Source organism: Oncorhynchus mykiss, chromosome 18, assembly GCF_057628025.1.
Source record: "Oncorhynchus mykiss isolate SJ-2025 chromosome 18, ASM5762802v1, whole genome shotgun sequence".
Classification (NCBI taxonomy): domain Eukaryota; kingdom Metazoa; phylum Chordata; class Actinopteri; order Salmoniformes; family Salmonidae; genus Oncorhynchus; species Oncorhynchus mykiss.
In genome coordinates this window covers 46,604,820-46,627,912 of record NC_143039.1, presented here as the reverse complement: position 1 = coordinate 46,627,912, position 23,093 = coordinate 46,604,820, and the positions used below count along the sequence as shown (strand labels likewise).

General features: G+C 44.2%; 1 protein-coding gene across 1 annotated transcript; it reads right to left on the bottom strand.

Annotated features, from left to right (window-relative positions):
- Positions 1–10,890: 10,890 nt before the first annotated feature.
- LOC110496179 (transcription factor HLF) lies at positions 10,891–22,840 on the bottom strand. The gene is made up of 4 exons (XM_036952718.2): positions 21,463–22,840; positions 16,952–17,368; positions 13,535–13,803; positions 10,891–12,049 (listed from the first exon to the last, which is right to left on the bottom strand). Exons 1-4 carry the CDS (start codon positions 21,650–21,652, stop codon positions 11,834–11,836), a joined length of 1,092 nt encoding a protein of 363 aa, XP_036808613.1. The 5' UTR covers positions 21,653–22,840; the 3' UTR covers positions 10,891–11,833.
- Positions 22,841–23,093: the final 253 nt, after the last annotated feature.

Genomic DNA, 23,093 nt, shown 5'->3' with positions numbered 1-23,093 from the left:
AGCGACAGCCAATCCAGAGCTGGGGGGGTCTGTCATCTTCGAAGCAGAACTGGCAGAGGAAGTCCAGGAAAGGAGAGGTGCAGGAAAATATGGAGCAGGAGAATGAGGAAGCAGGGGGGAGAAGGCGGGGGAAAAGGCTCTGGGGCAGGGGCCAGAAAGAAAGAGGTCAAATTTAACCCGAACAGAAGAGAGGGAGAAGAGAGGGAGAAGAGAGGCGAGAAGAGAGGCGAGAAGAGGAGCTCTTGGGGTGTAGAAGTGAGAGGTTGCCGTGAAGCTTTGCGGGATAGGTAGAACAGTTTTCACTTCCACACCCCACACCACTGAATAACTGTCAAATCTCCACATGTGCCTACACTGTCCGTAACTGTCAGCATGTTATGAAGGCCTCTGTAGTGTAGACAGCCTATACCTCCTTCAGGGTAAACATTACAGAGATTATAGTCAGAACCTAAAGCACATGACCTTAGGAAAGAGTTGGTTTCCACCACTTAGTCAAATTGCCTGTTGCCAGGAATCAATTAAAGCGCAGTGTGACAAGCGTACTGCAATTGACTTTTAAAGGTCATTTAATTTACTTCACCGTGAATGCAATCTCCGTGAATGCAATCTCCGTGAATGCAATCTCCGTGAATGCAATCTCAGTGAATGCAATCTCCGTGAATGCAATGCAGTTTGCTTGTGGACAACGCATCTGATTGAATCCTGGCCTGTGTGTAGGCTAAGTGAAATGGTGATGTCATCCTGAGAGTATGGAAAGTGTCTCTGACCCAGCAGGCCTATGGAGGGATGGTTATAGAGATTGTACAGTTGTAGCTAGCAACACGTCCTTTCAACAATATTCCAGTAGAATCTGGAAATTTCCTGGTGTTCCTGGAAACTTGGCCTCCTTTGACGCTTCAGGGTTTCAGGGACCAAACTGAGAGTCGCTCCCTCACGTTAGGGGTTGGGTTAAATGCGGAAGACACATTTCAGTTGAATGCATTCAGTCGTACAACTGACTAGGTATCTCCCCTTTCCCGTTCCATTCGTTTTCCACCATCCCATTGAGAAGCTGCAATAGGACAATAGATTTTAGTCACAGTGCATTCAGAAAGTATTCACACCCCTTTACCTGTTTAATTCTAAAAATGGATTACAAAAAAAAAGTATCTGAATAAATCTACACATAATACCCCATGATGACAAAGTGAAAACAGTTTTTTAGACATTTTTACAAATGTATTTAAAAAAAACAACCAGAAAAACCTTATTTACATACGTTTTCAGACTCTTTGCTATGAGACTCGAAATTGAGCTCAGGTGCGTCCCGTTTCTATTGATCATCCTTGAGATGTTTCTACAACTTGATTGGAGTCCACCTGTGCTAAATTCAATTGATTGGACATGATTTGGAAAGACACACACCTGTCTATATAAGAAGCCATGGGGTCGAAGGAATTGTCCGTAGAGCTCAGAGACAGGATTGTATCAAGGCACAGATCTCTGGGAGGGTACCAAAAAATGTCAGCAGCATTGAAGGTCCCCAAGAACACAATGGCCTCCATCATTCTTAAATGGAAGAAGTTTGGAACCACCAAGATGCTGCCTAGAGGTGGCTGCCAGGCCAAACTTAGCAATCAGGGGAGAAGGGCTTTGGTCAGGGAGGTGACCAAGAACCCAATGGTCACTCTGACAGAGCTCCAGAGTCCCTATGTAGAGATGGGAGAAACTTCCAGAAGGATAACCATCTCTGCAGCACCACCAATCAGGCCTTCATGGTAGAGTTGCAAGACAGAAGCCACTCCTCAGTAAAAGGCACATGACAGCTCGCTTGGAGTTTGCCAAAAGACACCTAAAGGACTCTGACCAGGAGAAATAAGATTATCTGGTTTGATGAAACCAAGATTGAAACCAAGATTGAACCCTTTGGCCTGAATGCCAAGTGTCACGTGTGGAATAAACCTGGCACCATCCCTACAGTCAAGCATGATGGTGGCAGCATCATGCTGTGGGGATGTTTTTCAGCAACAGGGGCAGGGAGACTAGTCAGGATCGAGGGAAATGATGAACGGAGCAAAGTACAGAGAGACCCTTGATGAAAACCTGCTCCAGAGCACTCAGGACCTCAAACTGCGGCAAAGGTTAACCTTCCAACAGGACAACAACCCTAAGAACAATGCCTAGACAATGCTTTGGGACAAGTCTCAAAATGTCCTTGAGTGGCCCAGCCAGATCCCGGACTTGAACCTGATCTAACATCTCTGGAGAGACCTGAAAATAGCTGTGCTGCAACGTTACCAATCCAACCTAACAGAGCTTGAGAGGATCTGCAGAGAAGAATGGGAGAAACTCCCCAAATACAAGTGTGCCAAGCTTGTAACGTCATACCCAAGAAGACTCGAGGCTGTATTCGCTGCCAACGGTGCTTCAACAAAGTACTGAGTAAATGGTCTGAATACTTATGTAAATGTGGCATTTCAGTTATTTATTTTTAATACATTTGTAAAAATATCTAAAAACCTATTTTGCTTTGTCATTATGGGGTATTGTGTGTAGATTGATGATTAGTCAATTTTAGAATAAGGCTGTAACATGTGGAAAAAGTCAAGGGGTCTCAATACTTTCCAAAGGTACTGTACACTACCGTTCAAAAGTTTGGGGTCACTTAGACATTTCCTTGTTTTTAAAAGAAAAACACATTTTTTTTGTCCATTAAAATAACATCAAATTGATCAGAAATACAGTGTAGAGGGCCTCCCGGGAGGCGCAGTGTGCGCTAACCAAGGTTGCCAGGTGCACAGTGTTTCCTCCGACACATTGGTGCGGCTGGCTTCCGGGTTGGATGCGCGCTGTGTTAAGAAGCAGTGCGGCTTGGTTGGGTTGTGTATTGGAGGACGCATGACTTTCAACCTTCGTCTCTCCCGAGCCCGTACGGGAGTTGTAGTGATGAGACAAGATAGTAGCAACTAAAAAAAACAATTGGATACCACGAAATTGGGGAGAAAAAGGGGTAGAATTCAACAACAAAAAAACTAAACTAAAATAAATACAGTGTAGACATTGTTAATGTTGTAAATGACTATTGTAGCTGGAAACAGCTGATTTTTAATGGAATATAGCCAGCCGTACAGAGGCCCATTATCAGCAACCATCACTCCTGTGTTCCAATGACACGTTGTGTTAGCTAATCCAAGTTTATCATTTTAAAAGGCTAATTTATTATTAGAATACCCTTTTGCAATTATCTTAGCACAGCTGAAAACTGTAGTACTGATTTAAAGAAGCAATAAATCTGGCCTTCTTTAGACTAGTTGGGTATCTGGATTAGTGTGTTCGATTACAGGCTCAAAATGGTCAGAAACAAAGAACTTTCTTCTGAAACTCGTTAGTCTAACCTTGTTCTGAGCAATGAAGGCTATTCCTTGGGAGAAATTGCCAAGAAACTGAAGATCTCGTACAACGCTGTACACTACTCCCTTCACAGAACAGCGCACACTGGCCCTAACCAGAATAGAGAGAGGAGTGGGAGGCTCCGGTGCAAAACTGAGCCAGAGGACAAGTACATTAGATTGTCTAGTTTGAGAAACAGATGCCTCACAAGTCCTCAACTGACAGCTTCATTAAATAGTACCAGCAAAACACCAATCTCAACGTCAACAGTGAAGAGGCGACTCCGGGATGCTGGCATTCTAGGCAGAGTTGCAAAGAAAAGCCATATCTCAGACTGGCCAATAAAAATAATAGATTAAGTTGGGCAAAAGAACACAGACACTGGACAGAGGAACTCTGCCTAGAAGCCTGTAATCGAACCCAGAAATGCTGATGCTCCAGATACTCAACTAGTCTAAAGAAGGCCAGTTTTATTGCTTCTTTAATCAGGAACAGTTTTCAGCTGTGCTACCATAATTCCAAGAGGGTTTTCTAATGATCAAGTAGCCTTTTAAAATGATAAACTTGGATTAGCTAACACAATGTGCCATTGTAACACAGGAGTGATGGTTGTTGATAATGGGCCTATGTACGCCTATGTAGATATTCCATTAAAAATCTGCCATTTCCAGCTACAATAGTCATTTACAACATTAACAATGTCTACACTGTATTTCTGATCAATTTTATGTTATTTTAATGGACAAAAAAATGTGTTTTGCTTTCAAAAACAAGGAAATGTCTAAGTGACCCCAATCTTTTGAATGGTAGTGTGCATTGACATGTGACGCATCCTCTATATTGTCCCACTATTTTTTGTTGTGTATAGCCAGGGGTGCAACTTTGGTTTTAGAAGTGGGGGGGGGCATAACTTATTATTAGATGTTTTTTTGTCTAGTTGCATTGTCACGTTCTGACCTTAGTTCCTTTGTTTTGTCTTTGTTTTAGTATGGTCAGGGTGTGAATTGGGGTGGGCAGTCTCTTTGTTTTTCTATGTTGGTTTCTGTGTTCGGCCTAGTATGGTTCTCAATCAGAGGCAGGTGTCGTTAGTTGTCTCTGATTGAGAATCATACTTAGGTAGCCTTTTTCCACCTGTGTTTAGTGGGTGTTTATTTTCTGTCTTCCGTGTCAGTGCTTGTTGCCACACGGGACTGTTTTGTTTATTCACGTTTATTGTTTTGTTCCAGTGTTCTGTTGTGTTTTGATTAAACATTATGGACACTTACCACGCTGCGCATTGGTCCTCCGATCCTTCTCGCTACTCCTCCTCAGGAGAGGAGGACGAGATCCGTTACATGCATAGACACTCCAAACAGCCTACCCGACCGCTCGGAAGCGTCCGCATGGTCCTAAAGCACACAAGTTGCCTCGTTTTGTATCACATTCCAATGATATAACTGGGGGGGGACGGACAAAAATGCTATTTCAGAATGTGGGGTCCCCCCCCCGACCCAGTGAAAGTTGCACTCCTGTATACAGCGATAGAGTAATGATACTTATACATTGATGTGTTCCACACCAGTGCATTGATATGCTGTGCCTGAGCTTGAAACTGAACTGTACAGTCAAGGTGAACTTGAGAACACATTCAAGTCCTGTTTCATCACTCGTGTCTCTCCATAGATATCGCAACGCAACCTCCAAAGCAAATAGAGACATTTGCCGTAACTGCAGGCAACAGAGATTATGGAGTTTGTTGCCCTTTTTTAATTTACTGCAGTATAGATGTACTTAATCGTGTTGATACTTACAGGAGAAAGGGATTCGCAATGATTTACAAACAGTTTGCAAATGGTTAATAAGCTACTTATAACAGTTAATAAGTAGCGTATGACCTTCCTGTCCGTGTCACTTGGTTATTCACCAGTGTCTTCTATATCCCACCCCTCATTACTCATCGCTCACTTTGCTGTCAACTCTGCACTGCAACCTAAACTACGAAGGTCAGGGGTCATATATCTTGACAACCCTGCATGTCAGACAGGCTTGCACCATATATATCCAGCACACTGGTGATCACTCACACTGCCTTAATTACATTACAGCCTGGATTGAATAGGCACACATCATCAGTGGGATTTATGTCTCCAACTACAACCGTCGCTCATTAATGCTGGGCGGCCTTCGAATCTGATTGCGCACGGAACTCGATACCACCCGGAAACAATTAGAAGGATGATTCGGTAATCAGTATGCCCGTGACATTTGGCTCGCTCATTATCGAGACAGCTTTTCCAGACCTGTCAGATATGCCAACCTCCCGTGCCACCGCCGCAGAACCGCTCTTCAGGCCATCGGCACGCTCAGCTACAGTGGAGGAGGAAGTGGGAGGAGGGGGTAGGAGGTGTCTGCGTGCGCTGTGCGAGGCCATGCCGAGACAATTTGGAGTGACATTCTCGTGCGGCGGCTCTGAGTCTCTGGGCTATGATGTGACAGGATACCCAGCTTGACCCCCCCCCCCCAACACAAACACACACCCAATCCTATAGCATTACAGGTTGGTTTGCCAGGGAGATGGAAAAGGGAGGGGAGAAGGGAGGGGAGGAGGTAAGGAGAGTACAATCTGTCTTCCTTGGCTGTCAAAATGGCTATTGAAGAAAACTGTAGGGTGAAAGAGAGAGGGGGGGGGGTGAGGAGTTAGTGGGGGGCAGGGGAGTGTCCAGTAGGCTAGGGGGTAAAGTGAAAAAGAAGGGGAGAGAAAGTGAGAGACGTAGGGGTGTTTGTGGAGTTTTGACTATGGGAGAAAAAGAGAGAAGGAGAAAGAGGATTGGGGAAAAGTGAGAGGGAGGAAAATAGGGGCAAGGAGATGGGGGTACATAGAGAGATAGCGAGGTGGGGCTAGTAGCCGAAAGGTCGCTGGTTCAAGTCCCTGAGCCGGCTAGGTGAGCAAGGCACTTAACCCTATTTGCAGCTAGCTGTATGTTGCTCTGGGATAAGAGCATCTGCTAAGTGACTTAAATGTAAAAGTGAGAGGGTGGAGAAGAGATGGGCACCGCTGGGAGGGACCTGACATTGAGGCATGGCACATAACACAGCCGTAATGAAGGGAACCTCTCCTCCAGTTCCGTAAGGAGCTGAGCGAGGCTTTGAAGAGCGCAGAGATAGACATTCAACAAGTAGAGACATTACACTGCCACACTCTCAAGCAAGAGCTCTTTGTCTCCCTCTTCAATTCTCTCCGGCTCAAACTCTTGCACTTGCACACGCACATTCTCTCTTTGTCAGCTACTAGACTAATTGTCTTCTCAAAGGTTCCCCCACAAACAGTTTCCACCCATCCCTCCTTGCTGTAAAACAATAAGTACAATTATTTCCCTCAAGTAATCTTCCTGTTCTCTACCATCTATGATTTCTTTCACACAGCGCAGTACTTCTTCGGGTATTTCCCTAGCTCAGTGACAACACCTGAATAACACTCGGTACTGGTTTAATCAGTAGCAGGCCAAGGCCTTGATACCGCGGTCAAAACACTGGATGCGTCTTAAATGGCACACTATTCCCTTTATAGCCCCCTCCTTTTGACCAGGGCCCTGGATAAGAGGGTCTTGCTGAAAAGTAGTGCACTAAAAAGGGAATAGGGTGCCATATGGGACACAAAAACAGTTGCCTCCCTCCTCTCAATGGAAGGAAACCCGTTTGCCCCCCCCCCCCCCCCCCCCCCCAGCAGTGTTGTCAAGGACACTATGAGGCCTTGGTAATTGAAAGGGTTGCAGTGTGTCCGCCAATTAGTCACCGCTCATGATCACTGCTCTGAGGGACAAACTTGGCTTTGGCTTTGCTCCTATCGAATAGCCTCATACGTTTGCATTCCTACCTTGCGATAGTGATACTGTGACACATGCTCTGCTAGATGATCAATGACTTCGTCTAGACTGTTTTCCTACTCAGACATTGTCTGCATTGCCATCACATCATTGTAATGTAATGGCATCCAGTGGTTGTGGACGGTTCCTTGTCGTCACACGTGAAGTCAACCTGCGCTAGTGTCTTTCATGAACTACAAACATCCAAAATGGTTATGTACAACCTAATATTTACTTCACCTGGGCAATCAGATGGAGGTTTATCATCTTTTCATCAAGTTGAGCCCCGAAAGTCTAGCAAAGTCTAGCAAACCTTCCGTGGTGAAATGGATACTGTGGTCAGAAAAACAGATGCTCTGGGAGTCCGTGTGGATCTATCATTTTAACCCATGTTAGTTAACACCTGTGTGGTGGTATGTTGTTGCTGCTGCTACTGATTGGACAGATGGCAGATGGGGTTACGTGGGGGACTGCTTGACGCAATCCATGTCGACGAACAGCTGAACCAGCCCACTGGTCACAGGTGGCATTGGGAGCGTCGGGCCGCCATTTTATGATGTCTAATATGGTCTGGAGAATAGCGCCATGTTAAATGGGCCTTAGTGCCCCCCATTGGAGCTCTGTTGTACTTTCTGATGCTGTGTGACTTCGATTCACTGCAGTTTCACACAAAGAGAAGATAGAAAATCACGACAACATACAAGACACCACAAAAGCGTTCTCAATGAGTAAGGATGAGTCTTTATTGGTGTTTTCGGGAAAAGCCAGATCACATTCCTCAGCATCCTTATAGGCAGGATAAGTAGACATTACTGGGGCAAATGGGTAGTGGTGTGCTCATGTGACTTGTAGTTTATTTATAACAGTCACAACAGGGAGTAGTTTGTAATCCACATGGGGAAGGGAAAATATCCTGTGCACATTACCCGCAATGCCGTTTAGTAGCATACCATCACTGTGAGGATGGGCTACAAATGCCCACAAAAAGTTGCAGTATGCATATACAGACACATAGAAAAATATCACTGTCAAAAGTTTGTTTCTGCAAACAAGTTCCAGGTATCAAAAAGTTGCTTCTTTGTCCATCAAAAGATGGACTGTGTTAGAAGCCTGCTGCTGGGAGATGTAGTCTTCCAGGGTTTCAAGTCCATAGTTTGTGGTCGTTTCAGCTTTTGTTCAAATACAAAACACACGGACAAGCCTACAGTCCCCACAGTGCACCTGGAGCTTTGTACAGTCTCATTGGATGGTGCCGATAGTGAACAGGCTCATAGAAAATAAAGTCGAGTAAAGATGGTCTTGAAAAATACAAGGGAGATAAAATGAGAACTGCATTCTCCCTTAAAAGTTGTAGCAAGGAAAATAAATATAAGAGTAATAATAACAACAACAACAACGATAATACTAGCAATCAGAACTGTAATAATAAGAATCATTTAAAAAATAACATTGAATGCTATGTCTGAAATCAACAAAGACCTTCAAATCCAGAACTGGTTGAACTAGAACATCCCTCCCAAGGTGAGTTGGTCGTACGCAGTAGATTTCCATCGAACTCTACATAATTGTACTGCCAAAATGGGCCAGCTCCAAAATGGGCCAGCTCCAAAATGGGCCAGCTCCACAATGGGCCAGCTCCACAATGGGCCAGCTCCACAATGGGCCAGCTCCAAAATGTATCCGGACAACCCGGAGAAGAAAAATAAAGTAAGAATCACAACTTCTGTCATCAAAGTTAAGATTTATCGTAAGAGTTTGTTGTTGGTTTTTTTTGTCCCCCAGAAAGCCTGAGAAATTGACAATGATTCCAATCATCTTATACTGCATTTATATATTCAAGCTATGTGTATTATTACATCTATAGTCACGGATATATCATATTATATGATCAAGGATATATTATATACACACACACATATCTAGTGAGAGAATAGCTGTAGTATTTTATTGTACATGTGTATGGTGCATAAGGGTGCATTGTTTCACTGGGTTAAGTTGTGTATGGTGCATAAGGGTGCATTGTTTCACTGGGTTAAGTTGTTTATGGTGCATAAGGGTGCATTGTTTCACTGGGTTAAATTGTTTATGGTGCATAAGGGTGCATTGTTTCACTGGGTTAAGTTGTGTATGGTGCATAAGGGTGCATTGTTTCACTGGGTTAAGTTGTTTATGGTGCATAAGGGTGCATTGTTTCACTGGGTTAAGTTGTTTATGGTGCATAAGGGTGCATTGTTTCACTGGGTTAAGTTGTTTATGGTGCATAAGGGTGCATCGTCTCACTGGGTTAAGTTGTTTATGGTGCATAAGGGTGCATTGTTTCACTGGGTTAAGTTGTTTATGGTGCATAAGGGTGCATTGTGTCACTGGGTTAAGTTGTTTAGGAGAGGTATAGACATACTCTTTTGTGTGTCACTCTATACGGGACTTACTCTTACAATACGACACACAGAATAAAGAATAAATTCAAAATAAATAAAAGGCTATAGGCAGTTCAGTTACTGTGTTGGGTTGTGTATGTTCAGATGGAGGAACAGGTTGAGCACCATATATAGTCCACAGTAATAATCATCATTATAATCAAACTCGGGGTGTGTTAAGTGGCAGCATGCTCCGGTTCATGCTGAACACTGCCAACTTAACCTGGGCAATCCATTCTCAACCAGTTTCACACTTCACAATGGATCAAGGATGAGGGAGAGAGAGAGAGACAAATTCCCAGCATATGCTGTGGAAAGTGATGAAGTGTTATTTGCCTTGACAGGTTGTGCGCTATCGTACACCAGCCCTGTGTTTCAAGGTCCAGCTTTCTTTCAGGGTCAAATAGAGGACTGGTCACCCCTCATAGCCTGGTTCCTCTCTAGGTTTCTTCCTAGGTTCTGGCCTTTCTAGGGAGTTTTTTCCTAGCCACCGTGCTTCTACATCTGCATTGCTTGCTTTTGGGGGTTTTAGGCGGGGTTTATGTACAACACTTTCAGACATCAGCTGACGTAAGAAGGGCTTTATACTTGATTTGAAAAAAGAGTGTGTGTGTGTGCGCGCACGTACTTGCAGGCGTGCATGTGTGTGTGTGTAATGTGAAAATGCATACGTAGTCACTGGTCCAGGTTATGGCACCGTTTGTCTAGTCCTGTTTGTTTGTGGTGTGTGTCTGTCTGTGTTTGCGCCAGAGCCAAACATATTCACCCATCGAGATGAATACCTGGCAACACATTTGACCAATATTTATTCACAAACATCAGTGCGTATGCAGCTGTTCTCATGATGGATCACCGACTGCAGCGTTTCAATAAATTCTCTCTCTCTCTCTCCCCCTCACTGCCAGACACACAATTAAATAGGATTTCATTCAAGAAAGGAATCAAAGAGAAGATAACTCCGCCACTTTTCATATTCATCCTCTCCGGCACCACCCCAACATCAACATATGTGAAAATTGCGCGTTTCTAAAGATGTGTTTCCTCCAATGACATCTTCGGTGTGCATCGTGTGATTTTTAACCAATTATGAGCAGGCATTGCCTGACTGGTTTCTGATCTAATTGGAAACACTTAACTTCCTCTATTTATTTTACTACAAAAAATAGAAACACGCCATTTTCACATATGTTGATGTCGAGGTGGTGCTGGGAGTGAGAAAAAAAAAATCCTTTAAGTGCTTGAACAAACCCACAAGAACACTATTTAAACTATACAATGTTTATTTAACCTTCGACCTGTTCATGTCCACAATCATTTACTAAGATGCATCTCCTCTCTCGCCGCCATGTTATCCCTGGATACAACCATTATACATTCTCTATTATTACGACCTCAGAAGGGTCAATCTTAAAAACCTCTTCGGGATCAATGTCCCTCAACCGGGATGGTTGTGAACAACTTCTAAATTCAAAATATATAATTTATCAATCTACCCTGTTGTTAAAACATCTTCTTATAGCCCCCCCCCCATCTCTCTACTAAACTCACCCATATATAAAATATACAAAAGATTATTTCCAAAATCTCCTCTGAGCTGTCTTTGCAAATATAAAAATATACAGTTTTCCTATGTTGAAATCTCTTTGCTTTCCTCTCTTCTGCCTACCTCTCCTCATCCTCCTCCTCTAGATTATAGCTCATCCTCTGTTTTCTAGTTGGCCCATGCCTCCCTCCCTGCTCAGTACAGTTAAAAGATACACATGTTTAGTCATAGAAGAAAAGTACACATCTGTCCTCCCCTGGCTTGTCTCCTTGCCTTTAGCTTAAAAACATTAGTTGTCTGTGATCTGTATGATTTGAACACACCCATCTGAATGGGTGCGCGTATGGCCTGAGCATTACCCCGAAGGAAAAAAAAAAAACCACTGCAACGCACCTGATATAAACACTGAATGACATCACGACGCAACCTGTCAAAGAGACACGGGAAGTGAAACCTGCATAGCACAGATACACAAAATGAAGGCTGCACTCACTACAACACTCCGGGTTACTCACAACACGGATGCTTTACGCCAGGTGTCATACAATGCTCACGTCACGTCTACGTAGGCCGTACGCGCACCCCCTCAACTAAAGTGCTGCCAATGTTGTGGCTGCCTTCTAACCCTCTCCCTCCTCCGCCCTTCATCCTCTTCTTCTTCCTCACAAGTCTCCGTGTCGGCTCTCGAACTTGTTGAGGATGTTGCGGCAGCGGCCCAGCTCCTTGTGCATGTCGGCCATTTCCTGTCTGAGAGCAGCGTTCTCTCGCTCCAGGAAGGCGGCGCGCACCGTGATCTGGTTCTCCTTGAGGCGCCGGGCGTCACGTGAGCGCTTGGCCGCCTCGTTGTTCTTGTAGCGCCGGCTCCAGTACTTGTCGTCCTGCGGGTGTCACGGCAAAGTAGAGGCGTGTTGTGGGGGTGTGTGGGGGGGGGGGGGGGGGGGGGGGAGAAGGGCAAGAAGGGTCAGTTTTGTGATGGGAAGGGGGAGGTGTCAAAGCTGAGCATTGTAGTTGCACACTTGAAGCATGTACAGTTGAAGTCTGAAGTTTACATACACCTTAGCCAAATGCCTTTAAACTCAGTATAACAGTTGAGAGAATGATTTATTTCAGCTTTTATTTATTTCATCACATTCCCAGTGGGTCAGAAGTTTACATGCACTCAATTAGTATTTGGTAGCATTGCCTTTAAATTGTTTAACTTGGGTCAAACGTTTCGGGTAGCCTTCCACAAGCTTCCCACAATAAGTTGGGTGAATTTTGGCCCATTCCTCCTGACAGAGCTGGTGTAACTGAGTCAGGTTTGTAGGCATCCTTTCTCACACACACTTTCAGTTCTTCCCACATATTTTCTATAGGATTGAGGTCAGGGCTTTGTGATGGCCACTCCAATACCTTGACTTTGTTGTCCTTAAGCCATAGCTTTGGAAGTATGCTTGGGTTCATAGATACTTTTGTACCCTGGGATTGATTTGCACTTTTCACACAAAAGTACATTCATCTCTAGGAGACAGAACGCGTCTCCTTCCTGAGCGGTATGACGGCTGCGTGTTCCCATGGTGTTTATACTTGCGTACTATTGTTTGTACAGATGAACGTGGTACCTTCAGGCGTTTGGAAATTGCTCCCAAGGATGAACCATTTATTTTCTGAGGTCTTGGCTGATTTTTTTTTTATTTTCTCATGGTGTCAAGCAAAGAGGCACTGAGTTTGAAGGTAGGCCTTGAAATACATCCACAGGTACACCTCCAATTGACTCAAATAATGTCAATTAGCCTATCAGAAGTTTCTAAAGCCATGACATCATTTTCTGGAATTTTCCAAGCTGTTTAAAGGCACAGTCAACTTAGTGTATTTAAACTTCTGACCCACTGGAATTGCGATACGGTGAATTATAAGTGAAATAATCTGCCTGTAAACAATTGTTAGAAAAATGACTTGTACAAAGTAGATGTCCTAACCGACTATAGTTTGTTCACAAGAAATGTGTGGAGTGGTTGAAAAACGAGTTTGAATGACTCCAACCTAAGTGTATGTAAACTTCCGACTTCAACTGTACAGAAATATTTTCATCAAAGTGTGTTCCTTAATAACAATGCCGTCACAATTAGCTACTCCACCGATAGCAATATGAGAGTTTCTTACCTCGTTATTTATTGCGTGCATATCTACACGCCAGTTCAAACTTTCCACTTTTGCCCCTCCCCAATGTGTGCCCTTCCTTGAGGCATGCCCCCATTGTCATTCACTTGAGTAAGCAGGAAGTTGCCCCCGCTACGTATGACGACATCATATTGCTAACTTTACCTTGAAGCTTCTCAGGGGAAAACTACGTGTAAAGCCAAGAATCGCAAGAAATGTAGTACCTTCTGCTCATCTGGGACCAGCATCTTGCGGGCTTTCTTGATCATGGGCTGTGGCTTGAGCTCCTCGTCCGAGAAGCGGTGCCTCCGGGGGTCGAAGGCCTCCTGGCCCGGCACGCTGGACAGCGCCACGTCCGCCGGGTCCGGGTCAAAGTTCACCATGACGTCAGCGGTGCCGTTGGCGACCAGTGAGCCTCCTGGCGGCCCGGGGAGGCAGGAGGAGGAGGAGGTGGTGGAGGAGGGCGAGAGGTCTGGAGGCATGACCTGGCCACCTATAATGAGAGAGGCCAACAAAAGCAAAACTTTTGGTTGGTCACATGCTTCACACCGTGGCGAGGGTGAAGGGTCAAAGCCTCCAGCATGCAGAGAACAAGGTAAAGGGGATTTGTTATTTCTGTGTATATGGCAACATCACTCGTTTATAAACTGGCTGCTGCATGGTGGCTGCAGTGATACAGATCGTCCACCAGGTGGAAGCATAGGCTACATCAATCAGTCAGTCATGTGGTTGAGCTGGCTGATCCAGGATAAGACGACACCAAAGCCCAATCCTAATAACAACCATTTTGGGCAAAAAAGTTGAAACTGATCCAAGAACAGTGCTGCTGTGTAAACAACCTTCTACACACAGCAATGAGCTTGCGTATGGCCATTGCTCTCGCTCTCCCCTCTTTAACCTTTGATCAATGTCATACATATTTTACTAACTGAGGGAAATATAGTGTTATCTTTAAAGGAGTAGTTCAATATTTTACAACTTGATGTTAGATGGTTCATCACCCTGAAAGTAGTCCATGTAATCCAAGGTTTGGTTTTCTTTAGAACAGCCACTAAACCCTTCAGCTATCCTTAGTCACCACAAGCTAAGAGTGAATGGAAGTGATGGGGGGGGGGGGGGGGGGGGGCATGTGAGCATGTTTACAAAAACTAATGTCCAAATCCCCTGAAATCAATTTAACATCCACTCCATATTTAGTTTGCTGTTGCTTAAAGGGGATTTTGCCATAATAAAATAAAACACACATGCTCCCATTACTTCCATTGATTGTTAGCTTGTGTTGTCTAAAGTTAGCTGAAGTTTGTAGTGGCTGTTTAAAGAAACCTGATTACAGTTTCTCCTGGCCCATAGACTACTTTCAGGGTGAGGAACCATCTATCATCAAGTTGTAAAATAGTGAACCAACTCCTTTAACATACATTTGATAGCAACACATGTTCATTTTCCAGGTAACACTTCTAAGCAGGATTTTAAAGCGTTCATAATCCAAAACACACTATTAATTTGTTATTATTTTTTCACCACTCCACTTTAACCAATGAAATTAGACAGCAATTTATTAGGCCTTCACTACATTGTTTTATTTCCCTGAGGTGTAATATGAGCTATAGCTATGGCCACAGCAGCTTTTGGTCAAGGTTATAGCCTAATCAAGACCAGCTGCTCTCTGGAAGTCAACCAATACATTCCCTATACATCCATAAATTAGCTATAACATAGCCATTTCATTTTACATTTCAATTAAATATTGGTCTTGGTGTTATTGATTATTGCATTCTCTGGGGAAATCAGTCTTGTTGGCAACAATTGTTTGATTGTGCTCTGTCTTTCAAAAACACTTGAGGAAATGCAATGCTGAAATGGAATGTAGGAAGTGTGTTACATAAAATCCATTCCCCAGTCCCCTTGCTCCATAGCCACCACAAAGACAGTTCCCTACAATACCCCTCCAACCCCTACCCCGCCCAACATACCACCACCTCCCTCTACCTTATATTTAAAATATACACAGAATTCTTCCTTCCTAAGTATCCATTGGACAAACTACCCCCCCCAATCACACACAAACAATACACCTCACCTTTCATTTCACAGCAGTGTTTGCCTCAGTCCTTGTCAACAACATGAAATGTTATGTCACAATGTTGCTCAGTGTGTAAAGACACTGGTATGGCGACATGGTGGCGTTATCTCTGCAATGTAAATCTCTCTGCTTCTTTATGCTAGGCTAGTCTTATGCAATGCTATCTATCTCTCTCTCACTGCTTTACTCCCCCTCTATGTCTCCCTCCAACCCCTCCCTCTTCGTACGCCCCACCCTTCCCATCTCTCACTCCATTGCTCTCTGCATCGGCACGTGACGTGATGCCTGCACATGGCCCAAGCGTGTGAGAGAGGGAGGGGAGAGAGTGAGGGAGAGAAATGACAGCTCTCTTGCTCTCTCTCTCTCTCTCTCTCTGTTGACTGTACTGCAGAGTCTTCCTAAAAATAACCCTTTCATCTCCACATTTCATTCAAATGAATCCATGTGGCAAAAGAGGGGAGTTCTTACGTTAACCTCAACCATTTCTACGATTGATGCATTTGTTTATTTCTCTAAGCTACGGTGTAACTCTGATGGTCTTTCCTGTTCTCTAACTAATCCGTGTAGGTTCTCGTTATAAATGTAGTGTGTTTGTGTTACACTGATTTAGCAGATCTGTATTTGTAAACTCTGAGCGGTTGTCGTGGACCCAGTACCAAGATCGGGCAAGAATGTTTTGTCAGAAAATAGAAAGTAGCATAACTATTTGAGGGCTACAGTCCTTGTCTTTTTGGAAAATCAAACTAAAATCTTACTGCTGGCAATGTCATAAGAATCTGCCCCTGCAACCCATGGAGTCTACAATATAGGTCAAAGTGCAAACATTTAGTATGCATGGAAAGGGTACACCTTGATGGTTATTGTAGCATGTGCTTGTAGTTTTGAAAACTAAAATGTACTTTATGCAGGTAGTATACAATATTATGCGTTGTTGAGAAAATGCCACCAGAAGGCGCTAGAGTCTCAAAATGAAAGGGCAGTGAAAAGTCTATTGGACTAGCTTGAGACGATACCCTGTCTTTTTATATAGCTTCTGCTAATGTAACATCTTCCGCCAGCATCATGCCACCAATTTCACACTAGACAAATAAAACACAAAGCCGTTCCAGTGGCTCTCCTATATACTTGCTTTTGCCTTTGAGCTCCACAAACTGCCGTGTTTTCCTCCACCAACCAATGCCGACCTAGGTCATGTTGAGGAGGGTGCAACTACCGCAATGACGGTTCCAGTCATCTTGCAACATTGTCGATCTTCCACACACAAGATTTGCTCCGTTTTGTGTGCGTTTATTGTTGTGAAATTGTTAGATATTACTTATTAGATATTACTGCACTGCTGGAGCTAGAAACACAAGCATTTCACTATACCCGCAAAAACATCTGCTAAACACGTGTATCTGACAAAATAAAATGCGATTTGATTTGACACACCAACGAAAAACATGAAAACATATGGTCAAAAAGAAACAAAACACTCGCATGGACACAATCAAACACACACACACATACCTGGACCCCCACCCACACCCTCCCCTCTTTAACCACACACCCTACTAACCACGTAGGCACTCGGGCCCTCCCATCATGCCTGGCAGTCCGTTTGGTGGTGGCGGCCCGTTGTCCAGGCCCAGCAGCGAGGAGGAGGAAGATGAGGAGGACATGGAGGATGATGAAGAAGAACATAGCGGAGGGGAGGACGGCGGGCACTGGGAGCTCTGGTTGGGCACGGCCGACTGCAGAGAGCTCTGCGAGGGCACCTGGGCGCTGGCGCTGGAGCCATTGCCACCTTTGCTGTGCATGGCCATGCCGTTCTCAGTCAGGAACTCCTCCAGGTCCATGTACTGCAGCTGGAAGAGGCCACCGTCGCTGCAGGGTAGCGTGCGCTCCCACAGATGGGGCCCCAGGAAAGCCGACTGGGAAGGCCGACCGCCTGGGCCCCCACCCATGGTGTCCGAGTCCTGGGGCTTGTCTTTGTCTGTTAGCGGGAGATTGGGAGGAAGAGAAAAAAAGATGGAGAGAAGAGAGATGGAGAGAGAGCGAGCATGAAATAAAGAGAGAAAAAGAGGGAATAAAAGAGAGAGAACAATGAGGAGAAGAAGAGATAGCGAGAGAGAGAGAGAGAGAGAGAGAAGGGCCATTGAGTGCAACAATCCAGCCTCTTCAGTGTTCATCACTGATGTCTCTTATCATCACATAATCTGCCTGCGAGCCTCATGCCCTTATCAGCTTTGCAGGCAACCAACCGCCATTACATGGATGCATCAGCAACAGTGGCAGCAGTCTTCCTATTCAAACACAGGCTGGCTGAATAATGTGAGGAAGGGAGTGAGATGCTATGCAAATATCATGAAGGTGGACTGAAATGCTACTCTGACATCATGAAGAAGTGAGATGCTAAGCTAACATCATGAGGAAAGAGTGAGATGATATGCTAACATTATGAAGAAAGAATGAGATGCTATGCTAAAACTATTAGCAGAAGTGGCATCGTCTGGCGTCTCAGCCCTCAACCCCTTGAGTTGGAGGGGGTAATAAGGGGAATCAGATTAATCAGATTAATGAGCAAGGAGAGGGGGCCCAAAAATGGAGGATGACCATCAGTGGGACCCCGCTGAGAGCTAGGTAGAGGGTTTCACAGAGACATGGTAGAAGCGGTAGGGGAAAGGGTGACAGGCCTGATTGATAGTGTGACGATCACACCCGGGGCTGTACTGGTGGCTCTGGACAGCACAGCACATTATTGTCAGCACGCACACACACGGAGAGGGACATGTAGGATGCAAGAGAGAGAGGAAGTGGAGAAAGAAAAGGGGAATGCAGAATAAGAAAGACTGACAGGAGAGAGGATAGAAAAGACAGGAGAAATGAGAGGGGAGAAAGGGAAGGGAAAGCAACGTCAAATCAGAGAGGGGGAGAAGGAACAGAGGAGTAATGACAGGGAATGGAGACAGTAAAACGAGACAGAGGGAATGAATATAAAAGGAGATGGGTTGATAAGGGAGAGGAAAGGGAAGAGGAGTGGAGATTAAAGAGATTCAAATAGGAGGAGAGATGGCTGATAGGGCGATATTGGGGGATGAGAGGAGATACAGCAGATGATAATGAAGGGTGAGGAGAGAAATAAGAGGGAGTGCAAATAGGAGGAGGGGTGATAATGGGAGAGGAGAGAGAAGGAGAGAACAGAGAGATGTGCAATGCAAAGAAAAAAATATGGATGAGAAGAGACAGACGTGAAGGGGGAGTGAGGGAGATGTGAGAAGTGCAAGAGGAGTGAATGAGGAGATATGGTAAACGTGCTAGAGGATGGCGAGGAGAATAGACGAGGGAGAGAGAGGAGAGATGCGTACAGCGTGTGGGTGTATACGAGGGCGAAGAACAAAGCATGCCAGGGAGAGGAATATACAGTTTTTTTGTTTTAAGGGAAATGTATCATGCATTGAAGCCACAGGCAACTAACTCTCTCGGATGCAAAAAAGACTCAAGACTCCATCTCATGTAATAAAACCCTTCTCCATCCCTTAACATTAGTGATGCACCACGACTATGCATGTTCTGATGGTGAACTTGATGCTGGTAGGCCCTTTGTGCTCGGACTCCATCGGAGGAGCTGTCAGTCTTGATCAGCATCATCTCTCACACAAAGACCATCCATGTAAATGGTGGAGGGACGTTGTTCAACTACATAGCCACCAGGGGGAGGATGTTAGCCAGACAGATGCTGCCTGAGGTTGTGACATCCATTCAACTGAAACGTTAAGTCCCCCTATTTAGGGGGTTTTGTGTGGTTCTGGACCGGTTCCGCCCGTCATTGTTGTGTACAGAGCACTCTGTGAACGGCGTAACATCAATGGCTGTGCACTCCATGAAAGCTCTGGTTGTCCCGCTCCGCATGCTTCTCTCCACTCTCATCTGAGATGCAGTATGTGAAAACCAAACACCATCATTTGCATTAGGGAGCGACACGTCACATTTTCTGGCCTATCCAGACAAAGGATCAATATCCTCTGGCTGTGAGCCTTGTAGCTCCACTTCCAATGAACACGACATACGAAACGGGAAAGCCTTAGCGATTGCAGTAAAAGCAGTAGCGTCTCGCTGCGACTTACAAAATAATTTTGTAGAACTTAAAAACAGGGCCACTTTCAATTGCTGAAAGAGCAACTTTGTGCTTATAGCTTGAAGTTTGTAACGAGTTAGCGGGCGTTTAAATGGCGTCTCTGCTTTGCTGGGCAGAAACTTTTCCGTAGTCATTTATATGAAATGGTGCCAATTTTTGTACTGTCACTAAGTGTGATCATATTTATTTCACAGTTATAGGAAAGGTGGAATATTATAGGGTCAGGAAATTTCTCAAGCCGTCCTCTATCAGCGGCGCAATAGTGGGGCCCTAAAATCGTGATAAACCCAGTCATTCTGGACAGAGGCTAACGACTGTTTAGTGTAAATTACAATATAGTGCCTGGAAATACGATGGCATTGGTAAGGTAGTGAAATGTTTAGTAGGAAACAACTTTGCCAGCATTATCATGTCGCCAAATGTATTTTAGACAGATGGCAATGTTGTCATTTGCAAGCAAAGTTCATCCCAAAAAATAGCTAGCAAATCTAACTTTAGGTAGCTAAAAATCAGGTGACCTCCCCTCAATTTTAGCTAACGTTGTACTGCCTCTAAAGTCAATCTGGCGACATCAAAATGATGACAAAAGGTTTTCCTACAAATGAATTGCCTCCCTTTGAATGGCATTGTATTTCCAAGACAATGTAATGCACTTATGATTAAATCTTCAGCGCTCATGGACGATGCATTGAGTAGAATGCTCAATTGGGCATCAGTACAAAGCAAACGTTCAAAACAATATCGTGACGAAACATGCAACCCTTGAATTGGAAAAAAAATGATACATGATTTTTTATATTTCCATCATAAATGTACTGTAAATTTGAGATTGTGTCCTCAAAAGTAACTACACCTCAGCAATTTATAAAAAAAATAATTACCAGAAAGGGGAGACTTGAATCTTTCTGGCAGTATAAGAATTAGTATAGAATTAGGTATTGCTTATGGCACTTATGATAAATAATACTTTTGGGTATGTCTATTTAGGCAGAAATCTCAAATGTGTACTTTACATTTAACAACAGCGGCGCTTAGTTAACATTTGACCACTTAAAATGGCTCTAGTGTGAAAATCAATGTTTGTTGGATTGAGAACTGGTGTTAGACATCTTTATACACTGAATGTACAAAACATTAAAGACACCTGCTCTTTCCCTGACATAGACTGACCAGGTGAATCCAGGGGAAAGCAATAATCCCTTATTTACGTCACTTCAATCAGTGTAGATTAAGGGTAGGAGTCAGGTTTAAAAAATAATCATGTTTCAGTTTTGAGATTGTGTGTGTGTGTGCCATTCAGCAGGTGATTGGGCAAGACAAATGTAAGTGCCTTTGAACGGGGTATGGTAGTAGGTGCCAGGCGCACCCGTTTGAGTTGGTCAAGAACTGCAACGCTGCTGGGTTGTTCACGCTCAACAGTTTCCTGTGTGTATAAAGAATGGTCCACAACCCAAAGGACATCCAGCCAACATGACACAACTGTAGGAAGCATGAGTCAACATGGGCCAGCATCCCTGTGGAACACTTGACACCTTGTAGAGTCCATGCCCTGACGAATTGAGACTGTTCTGAGGGCAAAAGGGGGTACAACTGAATATTAGGAAGGTGTTCCTAATGTTTTGTACGCTCAGTGTACATCAATATCATGAGCTATGACCTTATTGAATCTATTTGTTGAAGGATAAAATCTGTGTGTGTGGTCTTGTTGCTGTGTTGTCTTAAAAAATATGAACCTATTTCCATAAGTAATGCATGATACAAGTCAAAGCAAGAATTGTCAAACCGATACGCTTTATATTTATAAACATGAATTCAAGCCAACAGAATGAAAACAAAGATTGCAGGCCAGCCTGTGTGTGTGTATTTATTCATTTTAACATTTGATATGCATGAACTTTCCGCTTCCTTCCCTCCCTGCCCCCACCACACACACACAAACAAACAAACCTCACCTTTCATTGCACAGCAGTCTTTCGCTCGCTGGTCAGCCTTGATGGGCAGTTGTAGGAGAGTCTTGAGGCTGGCCATGGAGTTCAAGTGTCCGCCGGTCAGGACACTGCCCGCGAGGTTACCCGTACTGAACTGTGGGCTCGCTCCGGCCGGGAGGTCAGGCGGTAGGAGCTGTGTGAGCGGCCTAGACATTGGTACGCCGTTGATTCCCACCGTGGAATGAACTCGGAATTTATCCGATTAATCCACAAACGATTGACTGGCTGTCAACGGGTTCACAACACAGTGACGTGACGATTAAAAAGGCGGACAGCTGGATACACACTGCTACACCGACTGTTATTTACCTCATTCGAACACCGACTGATAGTTTATCTAAATATGAATTAAGAACGTGCTAGAGAATAATAGTGACATTCGACATATCAAATATAACTTGACATCAACAATAAACTATTGCGCTTCCAAATGTCCATGAAGAAATCAAAAGTGAAAATGATGTCCTCAAAGAAATGTCCATGGTCAAATAAGTGTTCGATTCAATAATCTTGCCAGATGCAATGGGCCCTTTAATAAATCTCTTATCCCAGCCTCTATCTTTGAGATAAACAAAGTTGGACATCAGCGCTCAGATTTCGCGAAAAATACCTTGCTTTGATGATTGTCCGTTTATTTGAGGATAATAGGCATCGCACGGAGTTGATTTTCTTCTTGACCTGAACAAAAATATTCCGCGAAAAATGATAATTGAAATGGATTTTTGGAGAAATGCCTATAATATAACGGACAGCATTGGATGTGTAGTCCTACGTAAAGTCTCAAAACTCAAAGAAATCCAATAATAGAGAAAGTTGAAAATAAGTGTATGTTTGGGGGTGGAGGGGGGGGGTAAAGGGTGGGGGGTGATAAGGGGGAAAAAGGCTTCGTCAAATAATATCCAACAACATGAGAGTAGTATAGATGTTGATGTCCCTTGTTTTCCTCTCCCCACTTAGTCGCTCTCTCTCTCCCTCCCTCTTTCTCTGTCGTTATTTTTGTCGTTCACCTTCACCCACTCCCTCCCTCCCTCCCTCCCTTTCTGTAAACTGCCAGCAAGGAAGCAACCAAGCGCGGCGCGGCTAGAGTCAGCTGGAATGAACACGGGCCGCTCCCATGACATCACCGCTCACTGTGGATTGGCGCTGGGGGAGAAACTGATCAATTTTTCATGATCCACACCTACTAAAACGCCCCAAACAACATTAATGAGCCCCTCCCCTTCATACGCAAAACAGTCACAGAAGGAGTTGTTGATTACTCTTCTCAAACCCCAACCACCATAGCAAGTCGCCTCCTGCATAATTTGCAATGGCCGTTCTGGTGATGGAAACGATGGAACACGTGGTTGACTTTACTGTCAGTCAAAAAGCTAAACCAGTAACCACGAGATTAGTGGACCAACATACATATCTGTTTAATTGATTATGATCACAGGTCCTGTAGCCAATCCTAAATCAACACAAGAATGGAATTGCTCTGCAATGTTCAGTAGCCTCATTTATTTTCAAAGATTTTACCAATAAATTCCTTGTATGCTACTTGGTGTGTGGGCTATCTCTGTCATTTAAAGGATTCGGATCCCTGTCGTGATTTT